The 18,016-nt window shown below is 48.9% G+C and overlaps 2 protein-coding genes across 13 annotated transcripts in view; both read left to right on the top strand.

Annotated features, from left to right (window-relative positions):
* PLEKHG1 (pleckstrin homology and RhoGEF domain containing G1) overlaps positions 1-4,544 on the top strand; it is a 229,386-nt gene extending 224,842 nt beyond the window's left edge. For all 12 annotated transcript variants that reach the window (XM_070073421.1, XM_008263680.4, XM_051854240.2 and 9 more), the window contains one exon: positions 1,108-4,544. In XM_070073421.1, coding sequence (XP_069929522.1) covers positions 1,108-2,171 — 1,064 coding nt within the window. In that variant the 3' untranslated portion in view covers positions 2,172-4,544. The remainder of the gene's footprint in view (positions 1-1,107) is intronic.
* An 8,925-nt stretch (positions 4,545-13,469) lies between these two features.
* Positions 13,470-18,016, top strand: part of MTHFD1L (methylenetetrahydrofolate dehydrogenase (NADP+ dependent) 1 like) — a 195,957-nt gene continuing 191,410 nt past the window's right edge. The window contains exon 1 of the mRNA XM_002714991.5: positions 13,470-13,831. Within this exon, the coding sequence (XP_002715037.3) occupies positions 13,614-13,831 (218 nt within the window). The 5' untranslated portion in view covers positions 13,470-13,613. The remainder of the gene's footprint in view (positions 13,832-18,016) is intronic.

The raw sequence follows: 18,016 nt of genomic DNA, 5'->3' as shown, positions 1-18,016 counted from the left end.
TATTAAAGGGTAAATAAAGCAGATTGCTTTCTGTCCTTGTAGGAAATAGAATCAAAAGAAATGCCAGAAATTCAACTAAAGATTATTTAGTTTAAGTTCAAGGACTAACAAAAGGTTACTGAAAACATCAACATTTTAAAGAACATGAATGTCACCTTGTCACCTGCTGGTGTGCTATGTGGGATTCCTTCCCAGACATTTGTAGATGTGGTCCCAGTGATCTTTGGGATACATGGAGTTCTTTGATTCTTGGGTGGCCCTGCAGGTACCTGGGTTGGGGGAGGGAGCAGCTCTTGAAGTTGGCATCTCTGGTCTGCGCATCTCCCCTGGTTCAGGGGACAATGGCATCTGAACTTGATCTTCAGTGGGGAGAGCTTCTGTGGAAACAACTGTGAAGCCCCGAACTTGAGCCACTACTGCAGAGCATTAGATCGTTATTTGTTAGTAACCATTCCTGTTGTCTGGGAGACAATGGCTTCACTGCCTGGCCTCTTGGGGTTGGGAAAGGGCAAGTGGATTACTCAGTCTCTGGGGGTTAAGTACTGGAGGGGAGGATCTCTGCTAGATGTTGGTTCTGCAGATAGTGGTGGTCACCGGCTGGGTTGCTGGGTGCTTGGCAGCAAGTGCGGGGACAGACTCCTCAAGGAGTGGGTGTCTGAGAGCAAATAGGTAGGAAGCATGGGAAGCGCAGGGGTAGCCGCTGGTCAGTCCTGCTTCTTTTAATGACTACTTTGAGTGATTTCTCATTGACAGAAGGCTCAGGTGCCTGTCTTTATGCCTGTTTTCAGCACTGACACTATTTCACACTTACAAGCAACACTGGAGATTTTCATTACATATAATGGACACCCTCAGACCTGCTGTTGAAATAAAATAATGCAGAATTTGATCAAAGTAGATGAATTTTTAGGTGGCATTTCTATTAAACTACAGATTCATTCACTTGTTGTGTTGCCTAGTGTTCAATGGTTACTCATCCTGAAACTCACTTGAAAGTACTACCTACTGTTTAAGTTGTTAAAGATATGTTGGTTAGCATGCTATAGTCTGACTTTTAGTCCAGGGATAATCCTGTGTGTACTTCTAATTTCAATATTTGCCTTCCAGGTGCCAGGATTGCTGAGTATTCCCAACTGTACGACCAGATTGTGTTCAGAGAGACTCCAGCGAAAGTTCAAAAGGACAGCTGGGCCAGTCCCCAAGAATCATCCCCTCTCAGGGCTGCATCACCCGCCCTGGTCCAGCATGGTGGCCAGGACTGGCTTTGGCACTCAACCTATAGTAATGGAGAATTAGCAGATTTCTGTCCCCGGCCAGAGCAAGACTTCAGGCCCAAATATCCCACTTTGCAGAGCAGTACAAAAAGTCCTCCCAGACAGTTGTCTGCAGCCTGCTCCGTGCCCTCGCTGCAAACCTCTGATGCTCTCCTGGGCTCCGTGCAGAGAGGCAGCGTGATAGTGAATCAGCCCAACAAGGAGAACTCATGCCAGGGCTACCTTTACAACTCGTTGGGCCGGAAAGGAATCAGCACTAAATCTCAACCTTATAACAGGTCCCAGTCATCATCCTCAATCTTGATCAACAAATCAGTGGACTCCATCAACTATCCCAGTGAGGTGGGAAGGAAACAGCTGGTGTCTCTACATAAGAGTTCAAGGTGTGAGGGCCACCAGGATGTGCTGCCGGGAGTCACAGACTCATGCCAACAGGGCACTGAAAAACACTCTGATCTCACTCTCCAAGACTCACAGAAAGTTCTGGTAGTCAATAGAAATTTACCCTTAAATGCCCAGAGAGCAACACAGAACTATTTTTCCAATTTCAAAGAGACTGAAGGCGATGAAGATGACTATGTGGAAATCAGGTCAGAAGAAGATGAGTCAGAGTCGGAGCTGTTTCATAATCGCAGGAGGAAATCTGACTCAAAGATCGTGGATGCGGACTTTTCTGAAGCCGTCTGCCACAGCAGCACCTCTTACTCTTTGAATAGCCCGTGCACTCCAAAAAAGCCAATGAACAGCAAACTTGGGCTCTCACCCTATCTGACATCATATAATGATTCTGACAAACTGAATGACTACCTTTGGAGGGGGCCTTCTCCCAATCAACAAAATATCGTCCAGTCTCTAAGGGAAAAATTTCAATGTCTTAGTTCCAGCAGCTTTGCCTAAGGTTCTTGGTAACAGCTGCCTGGCATAGCTTCTGATCATGCTCATGAATCCTGGATAGTGATGGGATGTTTTCTATGTACCAGGGTAAGACAATTTTGTAATGACCAGAGTTGTAAAAACTACTTTCTTTTATAGCACAACTTTTAGAACCAGGCTGATGACACAGCCAGGATTGTACTGTAGCCAATGTCAGCATCTAGCAGTATGTTTTCCCATGCTGTCTTCGTGTTTCATGTAAGTCAACCTTACTTGAAAATTTTTAGTCTTTTTTTTTTTAACATGATGACCATGGTATTATTTTCCCATATCTTGACAATGCTCATACTTTAAGGAATGCAATAATAATACTCTCATATTATCCTGAAGCCCTACGTAGTTTTATCCTAGTATCAAAGGCAACAAGGAGACTTTTCCACGGGTTTAAAAGGAAAGGAAATTAAAGGTATTTAAAGAATGATGCTTGTATCTGACATTTGTGTCTAGACCATAGACTAACTTAAACCAGAGATCTCTGACTGGAGGATAGTCTACCGCACCGTCAAAGGCTGCGACGCTGGCATTCCTATAGCACTTCATCCTGCTGCAGAATCTGTGCCAGTTGAAAAGTAAAACATAGCAGGACCAATTTGGTGTAAGCAGAATCCCTTTCCTGTGTTTCTGGACAAGGCCTGAAAAATGAGCTGCTTGTCATGTCGACTATGTCATTTCTGGGATGACATGAATGATTTCCTTAATGGCTTAAAGAAAACCACGTTCAACAAAATGCAAGTTGACTTAACGATTAGAAAAGATGGGGTGAGGCCTGGAAACAACTTTATTGTCCCTTCAAATTACACTTAAGGAGGGAAAAAAGAAAGCAAAACCTTCCATCTTGCACCTGTCTCTGATCCAGAGTAAACCATAAACCACAATAATAAAAAAAAAGCAGCTTAAAGGCACCCTGTCCAGCAGCTTTTGGCCTCTGCCAGATGAGCCCTTGTTCACAACCCTGTTGTAGGGACAGCCTTTTCCCGTTGCTTTGAGGCATGTCAGAAACATGGTGTTCCGTGTCTAGGTCTGCCTGGTAACGTCTTATTTCTATGTTGCCATCATGGTCTTTAAACAGCCTTTCATGATAGAGTTGCATAGGAACCGAACTCTTAAGGAAACAGAAGAACAAAAGCAAGACACTGTGGGGACAAACTAAAATCAAAGAGGCTAATGAGAACAGTGAAGGTAGAGGCATTACTACTTTATAGAAACATTCCAGTTGACTGAAGACTCCACTGATGTATCTCACCCGGAGCAGTTGTGGATGCTGAGGCTCTTTCAACCCACTCGGTTTCCGTTTGATTTTAGTTCCCTTTTATTCTAATTTAAAACTAATCAATTTCCACTTTAAAAAAATAACATGTATAGGGAAAGGAGTTTTCATTTAAAAGTAAGCAATAATGCTGAATCAGTGGTATCTTACCATGATTCTTTTCTGTTTAAGACCCATGCCTCTTTCTTAACTGTAAAACATAAAATGTGACCATCTGTTTTTGACATTTATGGTTTTTTTTTTTTTATCTTTTAAAATAATGACAGATAACCAAAGTTTCTTGCCTCTCCCAACTATTTTTCTTGTAGCTTATAAAACAAAGTCCATATTGAATAACATGGTTCTGGAAACATTGCTTCTTTCATTGCTTCTATTTAACATGAAATGAGTTTTTCAGGATTAAGCACTATTAAAAAAGACAAACACCATAGGAAAGTATGGTCTCCATGGAAAGTATGTGTGCGTTTGCCTTCTAAAAAGCTGTGTCCTGATCTGGTCCTAGGAGTACCATTTCCCATTTTTGCATTTTGGGACCCAAATCCTGTGTAGTCCACCTTACTGGGGTGTCTGACCCTCAGAAATTGTCCTTCACCTCAGTGTCACATTACATGACTGGTGTCACCTGTAGGGTACACTCCACTGCACGAAGGCAGATGTCTCACTGTACAAAATGTCCATGTGGTTCTTTAGGGTCCAGGACGAATCCGTGGCACCACAGATTATTTCTGTTGGCCAGGATGCAGATATTGCAAGATGTGTGTATATACAAAATTACGTTCGTATTTTTCCTCAAAGTTATCAATTAAGTGCTCCTGTTTAAAACAGTTTCTTTTGGAGGTGGGGCGGGGATGTATATAATTGGGTAAAAAGTTATATGTACTTAAAAGTATGTCAAGTTCTTTTTAGGTTCTGTCCTGAGGTTCAATTTTTTTTATATAAGTTCATTTTTCACCTACTCTATCTGATGTGGGGAAGAAATGTGTCTTGTTAAACATAGTTTAAATACTGTATATAATATAGTAAAAGTTAGTAATGCCCATTATTTAATAAAGTTTGTAAAGTGCAAAGTACATTAGAGTGTGAATTCATGTGTTTGTTCCAAGAACATCAAGATTTTTCCAAGCTACATTGGGTCGTGGTATTTGTCTTGCTTTCTGGACCATGCAGAGGCAAATCCCAGGTAATGATGATATAGTTGTTGTTCAGTGGCCCATGGCAGCCAGTTCTGCATCTCTGGATGACTTTTGAAATACTGAATGTAGTGTCTGGGAGGCTTTTGTTTTATTGATAGGTGGTTTGATTCTATGTCATCCATGAAAATCTGCAGTAACAGAATACATTCTTTTAATTTTAATTATTGAATCAAAAAATTTAATTTGGCAAAAATTAAGTTTTTTTTTTCATGGAACTTCATGTTCTAAATTTTCTTTGCTTGACAAAAATTGTATAGGGAACAATAGCATGCTAGTATAAATTGGTAATTATGGACATGCAAATATAAGCATAAAACCAATGAAAATATGATGGGTTTCACAAAGGTCACCAAAGATACATATTATGAAAATATTCAGTTTATAGATTTTAAACATTTTTGCACCAAAAGAAACATCTTTTTTTTTTTTTTTTAATTTTTTAACAGGCAGAGTGGACAGTGAGAGAGACAGAGAGAAAGGTCTTCCTTTGCCGTTGGTTCACCCTCCAATGGCCGCCGCGGCCGGCGCGCTGCGGCCGGCGCACCGCGCTGATCCGATGGCAGGAGCCAGGAGCCAGGTGCTTTTTCCTGGTCTCCCATGGGGTGCAGGGCCCAAGCACCTGGGCCATCCTCCACTGCACTCCCTGGCCACAGCAGAGAGCTGGCCTGGAAGAGGGGCAACCGGGACAGAATCCGGCGCCCCAACCGGGACTAGAACCCGGTTTGCCGGCGCCGCAAGGCGGAGGATTAGCCTAGTGAGCCGCGGCGCCAGCCCAAAATAAACGTCTTTCAATTCTATTTTTCTGTGAACTGTTAGAGCACCCTCATTTAAGCTTTCTAACTTGTCTCATACTGAGGAAAATAGCTTTACAATCTCCCTTTAGAATGTTCTAGGATGGGTGCCAGTGTTGTGGTGTAGTGGGTTAAGCCACCACTTCACTTCTGATCCTGCTCCCTGCTAATGTACCTGGGAAAGCAGCAGAGGACGGCCAAAGTACTTGGGCCGTGCACCCATGTGGGAGACCCAGATGAAGTTTCTGGCTCCTGGCTTCTGTCTGGTCCAGCTCCGGCTGTTTGTGACCATTTGGGGAGTGAACAAGTGGATGGAAGACATCTATCTCTGTCTCTCCCTCTCTCTCTAACTCTGCCTTTCAAAAAAAAAAGGGGGAGGGGGCAACACTGTGGCAAGCTGCCACCTGCAGTGCCGGCATCCCATGTTGGGGCCAGTTTTCAAGTCCTGGCTGCTCCTCTTCTGATCCAGCCTTCTGCTATGGCCTGGGAAAGCAGTAGAAGATGGCCCAGGTGCTTGGGCCCCTGTACCCTTGTGGAAGACCCAGAAGAATCTCCTGGCTCCTGGTTTCAGCCTGGCGCAGCGCCAGCCAGTGTGGCCATTTGAAGAGTTACACTGTCTGTAACTCTACCTCTCAAATAAATAAAATATTTAAATAATAATAATAATAACAGTGGTCTAGGATGACAGGTTTCCACATTCACCTGCCTCATCTTACTGTTCCACTCTGAGGTAGTAAATGGCTGGGTTTGCTACAAGTTGTAAGAGTTCAATTTGGAGAAGCAAATGAAAGCAGAAAAAACCACAACCTATGTAAATGTTACTCAGAAATTAAATTCTTAGGAGAAAAAAATTGGGTTTATAATGAGCTATAAATATGGCTATTGAATATGAATATTCAATATGAATTATTGTCTTTTGATGTCAAAAATATATTTTGAAGAGCAAATTTTAAGAGCATTTCAAGAACCCTGACATTCCTGATGGTATTTAACATTCTGTAACTGCATAGTAGTAAATACACCAAATCTTATCACTCAGAAAAGCATCACAATAAAAAACAGCTTGCCTTTCATGCTATCTTACATGTATATGTATGTGTGTATATATATATACATACATACATGTTTATTTTAACTTCAACTTTGACCTATGGACAAGATCTTGAGCTTTCTGTTGTATATTTTTCAATCCTTTTTTTGTTAAAAATCTACAAAGATGTAATCATTTTCTCATGGTTAGCTTCTCCCAGTTTCTCATCTTTCTAGTAGTTTAGAGCATGGAGCTACCTTGCACTAAAAACGTGTTATACATGCAGAATCTGAGAAGTACTAAAATAGGGGGTGTTTGGTTCCCAGTGTATTTGAAAGTTCTTTTACAGCTGATCAAAAGTTCGTTTTTGGAAGACTATTCTAAAAGCTGGCATGGGGAAGTATGGTCTGTTTTGTTCCCTTGAGGTAGAAACTTGTTTTTAACCAGTGCTGTACGGGCCTGGGAAATTCTTGGGTGTCCAGTTCCTGCTTAATGAACGAGTGGAGGTGAGAATCTGAGCACACAGCAGAGACAAGCACTCAAGTCACAGGCGCACAGGAGAGAACAGCAGCCACTGAATCGCTTTTAGAAATTCACAGAAAGCTCAGAAATCCAATGTCCACTGCCTATTTTTAGTGCTCTCAGGGGAAGGTGGCATTTGGTGAAGACTCTCCGTCCCTTTGCATCTCATGGCTGGTAAAATTCCAGGGACATTTACTCTGCAGATTTCCAGCAACTTTTTAAGCGAAGCACCCACAAGGGCCTGTGGGGTTGGGGTCACTGTGTCCTCCTCCAGATTCTCTGTAGCCCGAATTCCTTGCCCAGTAACTGCTTTGGATGCAGCGAGAGCGCCTACAGCCCGCAGTAGGGGTTGAAGTCAGATGAAGTGGAGGGCGATGGTCACTGCCAGGAGACAAACTGGCCTGCTGTCTGCTGTGTGCCCATGCGCAAAGTGCACTGTGTATCTGTGAAGAGCAACCAAGCGCCAGTTTCCTGACTGGCATCACTGCACACGCAGCATTCCATGGGAAAGGAGAAGCAGGCCGTTCCACCTCACTGGTTCTACAACGATGTCTGTTCAGCTCAGCATGAAAGAATAGGGCTTGGACAGTGATCAGAACTTCTGCAGCTCTCTGCTGTGGCCCGGGAAGGCAGTGGAGGATGGTCCAAGTCCTTGGGCCCTGCACCCGCATGGGAGACCAGGAGGAAGCACCTGGCTCCTGGCTTTGGATCAGCACAGCGCTGGCCGTAGCGGCCATTTCGGGGGTGAACCAACGGAAGGAAGACCTTTCTCTCTCTCTCTCTCACTGTCTAACTCTGCCTGAAAAAAAACTTCTGCTGAATGGACAAATCTAAGCCCCTGAATGCACTGCCTCATAGTCCCCGTTAGGCCATTAACCCAAAGCAGAGGGTGAGCAGATTCCCTCTTCCTTAGACCAGTTACAGCAGAGGTTCAAACTCGCAGGTGTGTTCTACACAGGTGTAAACATAAAAATCCAAATTTCTGGCTGTTTTAAAAGAAAAACCATCTGGCCTATGTAGGCCTGGATCCTAGCAAGGCAACACTGCGAGACCTGAGCAGGGGCCCAAAGATGACATTCACCCCCAAAGGAAACAACTCATCTTTCCAGAAGATGGTTCCCGTGCTCCCCATGACAGCCGTGGTTAAGGAGGCCAAGTGGAAGCAACCACAAGGCACTTGAACAGAAAGATTTTATGGAGACAGCAATTGTGTTGCTGCCTGGGGGGGAGCTTGTGCCTGGTCCACCTCACTAGGTCACGTTACCTGCCTGGACTAGAAACCTCTGCAGGCCTTAGGCATGTCCACTCTGCTCGCCTTCAACTGTAGGAGTTCACTGTAGGCATCACTGCTCTTCACACTGTGTGCCAGGGGGAGTTTTCCTATAGGACATCATCACCTGAGTGTCCAGAACTGAGATCGGTCCCCATCTGGCTGGCCTCTCCTCCCTAGCCCCTTGCCTGGTGTGTTGCCTGCTAACGGGTTGTCTGGTCACCGTCTCTCCCATCTTCCTGCTTCTGCCCTTAGCCAGCAAAACATGTCTATACACAACTCAAGGAAGCCCTCCTCCCACATATGCCCCTGCCGCCCTAGGGGTTTCCCCCTCACCTTACAGCCCGGGACAAACTCCCTTGGTCCTCAACACTCCCCCAAGAAATGACCTTCAAGAACTAGGAAGGGTCTGGGTCTTTCCCAGTTTCACAAGCCAACAATTCTCCTGCCTCAGGTTCCCACACACGGGCAGGTGGCGTGAGAGTCCTGGTCAGACCAAGGCTGGCAGCACAGGCTCTGCACTCGCGTTGCTTCCTCTCGTTCCACCCCCACCCCATGTTGCCCAGCAGCCCTGCTGGAGGCTACACACATTGGAAGAGGTGGGGGTGTCCAAAGTGAGGAGCCTTGAGTGTAGGAATCCCTAATTGTAAAGAGGTAAACTAACAACCCTGCCCAGCCTTGGAGTGAGACATTGTCTTACTCTGGACAGCAAACAAACCTGCCCTGGGCCCCATTATCTCCGTGTACCAAGGCCGTGTGCTCCACCAGTGTCCTGGAACTGAAAGTCTGGAGCAAGAGCTAATCCAAGAAGTGAAGAAATAGAAAATACAAGGGATGCAAAAATACTCTCAGAACTATTATAACTTCATGACTTTTTTTCCAACATTTATTTCCCAATATTGTTTTTTAAATGTATTTATTTGAAAAGTAGAGTTACATGGAGAAGTGGAAAGAGAGAGCAAGAGAGAGAGAGAGAGAGATCTTCCATCTGCTGGTTCACTCCCTGCATGTCTGCAACAACTGGACCAAGGCCAAACCCAGGAGCCAGGAACTCCATCTGGTTCTCCCATGTAGGTGGCAGGAACTCAACTGGTTGTGTCATCATTTGCTGCCTTCCAGGTGTGTGTGAGCTGGAAGCAGACCAAAAGGGTAGTGGCAGGGACTTGAACTGTGATATGGGATACGGGTATGCCAAGCAGCAGCTGCTGTACCACCACTCCCACCCTCCAATATTATTAAAGATGGGGAAACAAGATTACTCCCAAACAAATGAGAAGACTTGGTAATAAAATATTCACAAATGAATTTGGTAATATGTATCAACAACATTAAAAATTCATAATCTTTCATGCCGGGAACTATACTTCTGGCCATTTATTCCAAGAGAATCATCAGCTGCTGTTAAAGATTTATATCACAAATGTCTAAAGGCATGCCTCGTTTGTGCAACCACACACCAGCTGGTAATGAGGTGGATTTTGTAGACCGGCATCAGTGTGTACACTACCCACACTCCAACAGAACAGGCCAGCTTTTCAGGGCCAGGCTTTCCAGCCTGTCCACAGAGATCAGGCCCAGGCCATTCCCTGCAGACTTTGGAAAAGCTGCCCCAAGTGCAGGGTTGCTCCCTAAGCCCAGCAAACCATTCCCTCCCAAGTAGTTCCCACGGGAGGCCAGCACTGCCACGGAAGTGCCTCTGTCGTGACCCATAGAAAGCCCAGTGTCTCTCTCCACTTCTAACCTGCTGGTATTTGGTGAGTTTGTCTCTTTAGCATCCTTTGAGCCACTTACACCACCGTGCGCCACATTCTCTTCCTGGGGCTGCTGGCCCTCTGACCATCTTCTCTGGCTCCACCGCTGTTCTCCACACAGCTGTCTGTCTCTGCACCACCTTGTCTCTTACGTAAGCTCCCACAGGTCCTTATCTTTCTCTTCCAGCAGTTCCTTCAATCCATGTCCTTTATCCAACAACTCTTCCTCAAGGACACACTTTCTCCAAAAGCATTTTTTTCTTTTCAGCTTTATTTATCTGACAGGCAGTGAGGGGATAGAGAGATCTGTCATCCATTGGTTCACCTCTCAGATGGCCACAATGGACAGAGCTGGTCCGGGATGATGCCATGAGCTTGGAACTCCGTCCTGTGCTCCCACATAGGTAGCAAGGGCCCAAGTATTTAAGCCATCATCTGTTGCTTTCCCAGGCGCATTAGCCGGGAGCTGGACCAGAAATGGAGCAGCTGGGACTCAAACTGGTTTTCTGATATGGGATGCCAGCATCGCAAGCAGTAGCTTGACCCACTGCACCACACTAAGCCTACTTCCATAAAGCTTTCTCCTTTTCCTGTTCTTTCATCATGCAAGTGTATGATATGTGTAAGAACTCAAGAACCTTTCATGTGGAATTGGAGCACCTCGGGCTTGGCCCAAGCTGTGTTTACACCCATGTAGAAGACTCAGCTGGGGCTCCTGGCTTTGGCCTGGCCTACCCTGGCCTGTTGCCATTGGAGGAGCAGACCAGAGGATGAAAGATCTCTTTCTCTCACTTTTTTGTCACTCTGCCTTTCAAATAAATAAATCTTTACAAAAAGACTTCTAAAGCTATGCATAATTTTTTCATAATATTCATTTTCTGTGAACTTTTGAGGACCTCTTAAATTCATGAATTTCACATCTTTGCCTGAAGATAAACCAATCTTTTTTTTTTTTTTTTTTTTTTTTGACAGGCAGAGTTAGACAGTGAGAGAGAGAGAGAGACAGAGAGAAAGGTCTTCCTTCCGTTGGTTCACCCCCCAAATGGCCGCTACGGCCAGCGCTGTGCTGATCTGAAGCCAGGAGCCAGGTGCTTCCTCCTGGTCTCCCATGCGGGTGCAGGGCCCAAGCCCTTGGGCCATCCTCCACTGCCTTCTCCAGGCCACAGCAGAGGGCTGGCCTGGAAGAGGAGCAACCGGGACAGAATCCAGCACCCTGACCAGGACTAGAACCCAGGATGATAGCGCCGCAGGCGGAGGATTAGCCTAGTGAGCTGCTGTGCCAGCCTAAACCAATCTTTTTTACCACTTTCTATGAATTTTTGAAGTCCCCTTGTCTTTGTTATAGTATGGTTGCAATTGTGTGAAACCGTTTAAAGGTCAACACTTGAAATTAAAATGAACAGTCATATCTTGGCACTACTGTGGATTTTATTTATTCCTCTCCATGCATTCTACATTTTGCATAGTGTAAATACTTTGTTTATCATCAGAAATAGATATTTACTGATTCTAAATTAAAGATCAGAATTTTCTGCATTCTCTCTGATTCTTCTGCTTAAAAAGGAGTGAAGGACTAGCCATTCCTCACAACCTTGCCTCATAGGCTTATCTCTTTTCTTTTAAAGATTCATTCATTTATTTGAAAGTCAGAGAGGGAGGAAGGGAGAGACAGAGATCTTCCATCTGCCTGCCCACTCCCAAGATGGCTGCAACAGCCAGGAGGAATCCACGAGCCAGGAACTTTTTCTGGGTCTCCTATGTGGGTGGCAGGGGACCACGCACTTGGGCCATCTTCTACTGCTTTCCCAGGTGCATTAGCAGGAAGCTGGATCAGAAATGGAGCAGCTGGGACATGAACTGGTCCCCACATACAATGCTAGAGTTGTAGGCGGTGGCTTTACCCACTATGCCACAAGGCCAGCCCCTACTCCCCCACCCCAGTAACAAGTTTTATTGAGACAGAACTCATATATATACAATTCACTCATTCATGGTGCACAATGCAATGGTTTTTAGAATATTCAGTTTGCAACTCATCACAATCACCTGGATAATCTTCATCATCCTGTGCTAATAGCTACCACCTCCCAATTTCCTTATCCCTCTGCCCCTGGCAGTACCCTTCACTAATTTCCTTTTTTTTTTTGACAGGCAGAGTGGACAGTGAGAGAGACAGAGAGAAAGGTCTTCCTTTTCCGTTGGTTCACTCTCCAATGGCCGCCACGGCCGGCTCGCTGTGGCTGGCGCACCGCGCTGCTCCGAAGGCAGGAGCCAGGTGCTTCTCCTGGTCTCCCATGGGGTGCAGGGCCCAAGGACTTGGGCCATCCTCCACTGCACTCCCGGGCCACAGCAGAGGGCTGGCCTGGAAGAGGGGCAACCGGGACAGAACCCGGTGCCCCGACCCGGACTAGAACCCGGTGTGCCGGGGCCGCAAGACGGAGGATTAGCCTAGTGAGCCTAGAGAGCGGCGGCGCCGGCCAATTTCCCTTCTTTTTAGATTTATTTATTCGAAAGGCAGAGTGAGGGGTGAGGGGGGTGGGGTGACTTCCACCCACTGGTTTCTGCCCCTAAGTGGCTGCAAACAGCTAGGACTGAGCCGGTTGCAATCAGGAACCAGGAACTCCATCAGGGTCTCCCACATGGGTGGCAGCGACCCAAATACTTGAGCCATTTGCAACTTCCCTGGTGCATTAGCGAGGAGCTGGAGCGAAGTCAGAGTAGCCTGGGCTTGAACTGGCACTCCAGTGTACGGGGCGTGGGTGCCCCAAGCTGTGCCACAATGCCCGCCCCTGGTTTTCTGTCTCACGGAGATGAATCACACACCCGCTTTAAATGTCACTACTGCAGCTCCTGCCAGGTGGAGCAGCAACTGTTACTACTGTGGCGGGAGCGCCACCCGGACCCTCCAGGGGGCGGGGACTGGGCGTGGTCTCTGCGGCCGGTGGTATTCAGTGGGGGTCTAAGTGAACGGCCCCCATTTTGGGGACACGTGAGCCACCCAGGGGTTCTGTCACCTGCACTGGGTCTCAAAGGCATAGGCTGGCTGTTTGAATTTACTTGCTTACTTCCGCTTTGTAAAAGGCAGCACTGTAACAATATCAGCTATTCCGGAGCCCCCGAAATCCCGACGAGCAAGCGACGATGCAAACCACCCCCCCCCCCAAAAAAAGACTCAGGACAGGATGGAAGGGGCGGCGCGAGCTCCCAGCTCCGTCCACAACCCGAGCGAGTCCGTCCCGGAGGACGGTGGGTGAGCCGCCGCCGCCGGGGCAGGAAGTGCACGCCCCCAGCCCAGGAGCGCGAGCTCCGCATCTCCGGCCCCGCCCGCCTCGGACTCGCCCCGCAGCCCACGCTTCGCCGAGTCCGCCGAAGTGCCGGGAAGCCGGGCCTGCCCTCGGGCCGCTGCAGCCGGCAGCCCCCGCCCTCCGACGTCACGGCCGCCCGGGCAGTGCCCGCTAGGGGCCCCGGCTCCTCGGAGAGGAAGCGCCCGATCCTCGCCGCGCCGCCTGCTACCCGCCAGCCGGCCGCCCCCGGAGGAACCCGCCGCATCTCCGCCCCGGAGGACCCGCGCCCCGCCGCACCATGCGCGCGCGCCTGCCGCTCGTGCTGCGCCAGCTCGGCCGCCCGCTGCGCCCTCCGGGCCCGCCGCGCTGCCTCCGCGTGCCGTGTCGCGCCGGCAGCGGCGGTGGAGGTGGCGGCCGGGACGGCCTGCTCGGGCATCGGCGGCTGCAGGATGGCCAGGCCTGGAGCAGCTGCGGTCCCGGCAGCCCGGAGCCCCCCGCGCGGGACTCGATCGTCCGGTGAGTCGGCGCCAGGCGTGGCCCCGTCCCAGGTGGCGGCGGCGGCTCTGGCGGGACCCCCCCGGGGGCCGCCGTGGGGGTGGGGGATGCCGGGTGCGGGTCCGAGAGCGCTTGGGGACGACTTGCTGGGGCGCTCCAGGCTCTTTGGCGCCGGCAGCGTGTGCTTGCGGAGAGCGGGCCGGGGGCGCCGGTGGAATACAGAGGCGGGCCAGGGGACAGGAGCGCGCGGGCATCCCCGGCCGACGCGGTGCGGCACGGATCGCACGCCCCACGGCACGTGCGCCACGGACTGCGGGCTGTGATGCAACGGGGCCGTTCGCCGCCCCGACGGGAAAGGGCGGTGCGGAGGGGCGGGCCAGGCTCCGGCGAGGCGGGCGCGGTCTCCGACGCCCCTCCCAAGCCGGGGCCCTTCCATCCCGGGCCGCGCGCGGGCTCCGTCCCCGCCGAGCTGGTGAAGTCCGCCCTACCGGACGCCGCCTCCCACTGCAGGCGGGACGTGCGCCTCGTGACTTGGGTTACCGTTTTCTAGAAAAGTGAAGGTGGAGTCCGGCCCACCTTCGCGGGTGGGCGCGGCGTTTCCAGCGCGGCAGTGTCTGGAAGGGGGATTTTGGGGTCCTGGAGGTGAATCGTGGGGGTCCTGGGCTGCGCCCCTCGCCCGGACTGGAGAAGGCACCCGTGCACCCCACAGCCTCTCGGGGCCTCAGCCTCTGCCCCTCGGTGCAGCCTGGCAAGGAAGACCCCGGGTCTGGCCCTTGGGGGAGCAGTGGGTTCCCCGGGAGCCGGCCCCTGCAGAGGTGGTGGGAAAGCCCTTCCTGCCTCCTAGCGGGTGCGGGTTGGGCCCCAGGTCCGGGATCTGTGTTCACTGGGCAAGCCCTGCTAACTCCTTTTTGGTTTGTTTTTGTCTAGACTTAAACACACATACTCAAATTTTAAAACTTCCCACTAAAACACACCCACACTTCAATACGCACATTCACATTTTAAAACCGCCGTGGTTTAATTGGTGTTTTTCCCTGTGGCTCATGGCTGCTCTTAGACCTGATGGAAGGCAGTGGCTGAGATCCTGCTGTTGCCTGCCCTAGGAGTCAGGCCAGGCTGCTTCAGTAGATGCCTGTCTTGACAGTGTGTGCTGTCCAACACAACACCACAGACTGGGTCATTTATAATATCCAGGAGCCAGCGTCTGGCACTTCTCCTTACTGCATCATCTTGTTGCAGAAGGAGACCAGCCAGGGAGAGACTGTGTGTGAGAGAGAAGAGGAACAAAACCATCTTTGTGTCTGGAACCCACTCAAGATAATGCCATTAACCCATTCGTGGCCATATCCCTTCTTAAAGGGGCCACCTGTCAATGCTTGTGCTAGGGACCGAGTTTCCAACACCCGAGCTTTAGGGACACATCCAAGCCATAGCAATGCGCCAGATACCGTGGACTTTACTCCCCGGAGTGGAGTGTCCAGGGGAGGCCGGAGACCCTGAGATGTCCGCTCACTCCTCCAGCTGTAGATGGGAAAGGGGTCAGGTGGCTGTTGTCTGGTCAGGGTCTGTCACCGCACAGCAGGTGAGTGGGACCGAGATGTGGCCCCAGCTCAGTGGCCATGTGCAGCTGAGACAGAGCTGTGTCACTGAAGAAGAGAAGAATGCATGGAAGGCCTAGCCGTAGGAAGGACCTGGTGGTGGAAGCCAGGAGTTGGGAACATGCGGCCCAGAAAAGGATTTGGACCGACCATCCTGCTCCATGGTGGAGAAAAGATTACCTCTGTTCTTTGTCTCACATGGAGGAAGAATTTCCAGGTGGACAAGGCAGAGAGAAAAGCAACATTTATTTAAGTCAGAGACCTCCCCCTGCCAGTGGCCAGGAGAGAGACTCCAAGAGAGGCAAAACCCCCAAGGGGCTGATAGTAGTGGGGTTTTTAAGCACAATTTTTTGAGGGAAAAAAAAACCTGATAATCACCTAGCATTCAGTTACCGGGTAGGGACCAAACCCTTCAGAAGACCTGATTTGTGATCTTTTTGCCCTGCCTGCCTTGCTCTGATAAAACAAGAACCCTGGGGAAGGGTGGGAGGGGTAATTTGTTTTCACTGTAAACTGGGGCACCCCGGAGGGTGGAATCACCACTCCTTTGCAATTCTCTTGATAAAATTGGAAGCTCCCTAGGGCTGGGGCAGGTACATTCATTTTGGGATTCAGTACTTTGATCTTGGTAAAGATAACCTTTAGGGAAAGCAAGCATTTTGCACCCTCTTGGGGGACTCCCTTTTCTTCATTTTCCAACCTAACTGCCTGTTAACCTGTCTGACTCCTCACAGTGCCAAGGCAGCTGCAGGCAGGAATGGAAATTAATTAAATAAAGGGCAGGGTAATGATACAAATAGCCAGATGGTCCTTGGCAGGAGAAAGGTTTGCCACCTCTGATTTAGCCGTGGGCCTCAGTTTTGTTACTGTTGCTGGTATATTGAATTTATCTGTCAGTTGCCATCATTAAACTGCTCTGTGCTACTTTTAACCTGGACTGCTTCTCTGAATACCGGTGGCTGTCTTTGGAGGAGTGGACTTGGGGAATCTTCACTATATTTATTAAAAAGTACCTCTTTTTAAGAGTTGAGAAGAAATGTAGAAGATTGTTAAATAGACTTAGCATTCAGTGTGATATCAGATTTCTTATTAATGATTTTCAATATGAATAAGCTTGTGGGCTCTTGCCAGTATTCAGAAGTCTCTGAATACTGGCTCAAATAGACCAGACAACATGGTAAGTTTTTAAGGATTTTATTCAGTGAGAGAAATGCGCAGGAGAGTGAGGGCTTTTTTAGGGGAGAAAGTGAAGTCTAGAAGCTAAGTTGGGTCCATACCAAGCAGAGAGCAGGCCAGGGGCGAACCACGTGGAGCAGGCATATGGTTATAAGCAGCCATAGAGCTTAAGGGGAGGCAAAGATCAGGCCAGTAGGCCCTGAGCCCTGAAGAAAGGGGAGGGTCCACCATGTTCCAGGCCTTTTATCCACTTCCAAAGGGGGGTGTTGTTACATAGTCTGATTGGCAGGTGGGGGTACAGGTGGGGTCAGGTAGGGGTATCAGATCACAAAGGAGGCGTGGTCTTCCAGCTCACAAGCCTAATCAGTTTTATCCTATCTGCCTGCCTAAATCAAGAGATACACTTCAATTGACAGCTTTCAGTAACATGGCCAGCTGTTTCCTCCCCAATTGCCTGGTGTTGGGCCACAGCTAGCCACAGGGAAGTTGAGAAATGTGGTCCTTGTCACCAGGCAGATTTGTGCCCGGCTGGCTTAGTGCACAGACAGGCAGAGGGAGAGCAACAGTAGTAGCAGTAATGGTAACAGATACGGTCAGTATGGTATTCACAGGGAATCTGGTGGTGGTGGCTTAGATTATTATTAACCTGTCCAACAATAGGCTTCTGAGTTGGCAGTAGGAATGACAGCCCAGCCAGAGTCACCCATTCTTCCCCACTGTTCCCAGCCACAGTGGAAGCTGACACGGCCATTGCATTGTTCTCCTGATTAGAATCACTTGTGCTACTTTTTAGATTTATTGAGCTGGTAACTCATTGTGCAGGCTGTGTTTGTCACTGTAAGGGCAATGAGTAACCCCAAGAAATGGAACATTACAGCATATGATGAGCTGGGCAGAAGCACACTGATGTTTTCTTAGCTCGTTATGGTGCTGAACTGCCTTTATGCACCCACCTTGTCTTTCTTATCCCCACACAACTAGTTTAAAACTCGAATTACTTTTTTTTTTTTAAGATTTATTTATTATTTCCTTGAAAGTCAGAGAATGAGAGGCAGAGAGCAAGAGAGAGAGAGGCCTTCCATCACCTGGTACATCCCCAGTTGGCTACAATGGCCAGAGCTGGGCCAATCCGAAGCCAGGAGCTTCTTTCGTGTCTCCTACGTGGGTCCAGGGGCCCAAAGACTTGGGTCATCTTGTATTGCTTTCCCAGGCCATAGCAGAGAGCTGCATTGGAAGTGGAGGGGCTGGGACTTGAACCAGCACCCACATGGGATGCAGGCATTGCCGGCAGCAGCTTTACCCACTATGCCACAGTGTCAGCCCCTCTAATTACATGTTAACTATTCGTTTCTTTGAGAGGTAGGCAAGACTGTGGATGTTTCTGAGATTATTGCTATCAGGATGAATTTGTTTTTTTAGTGTAGTTATAAAG

This window comes from Oryctolagus cuniculus, chromosome 5 (assembly GCF_964237555.1).
Source record: "Oryctolagus cuniculus chromosome 5, mOryCun1.1, whole genome shotgun sequence".
NCBI classification, from domain to species: Eukaryota; Metazoa; Chordata; class Mammalia; order Lagomorpha; family Leporidae; genus Oryctolagus; species Oryctolagus cuniculus.
Note: the sequence above shows the minus strand (reverse complement) of the source record. Positions and strands in the feature narration are given on the sequence as shown.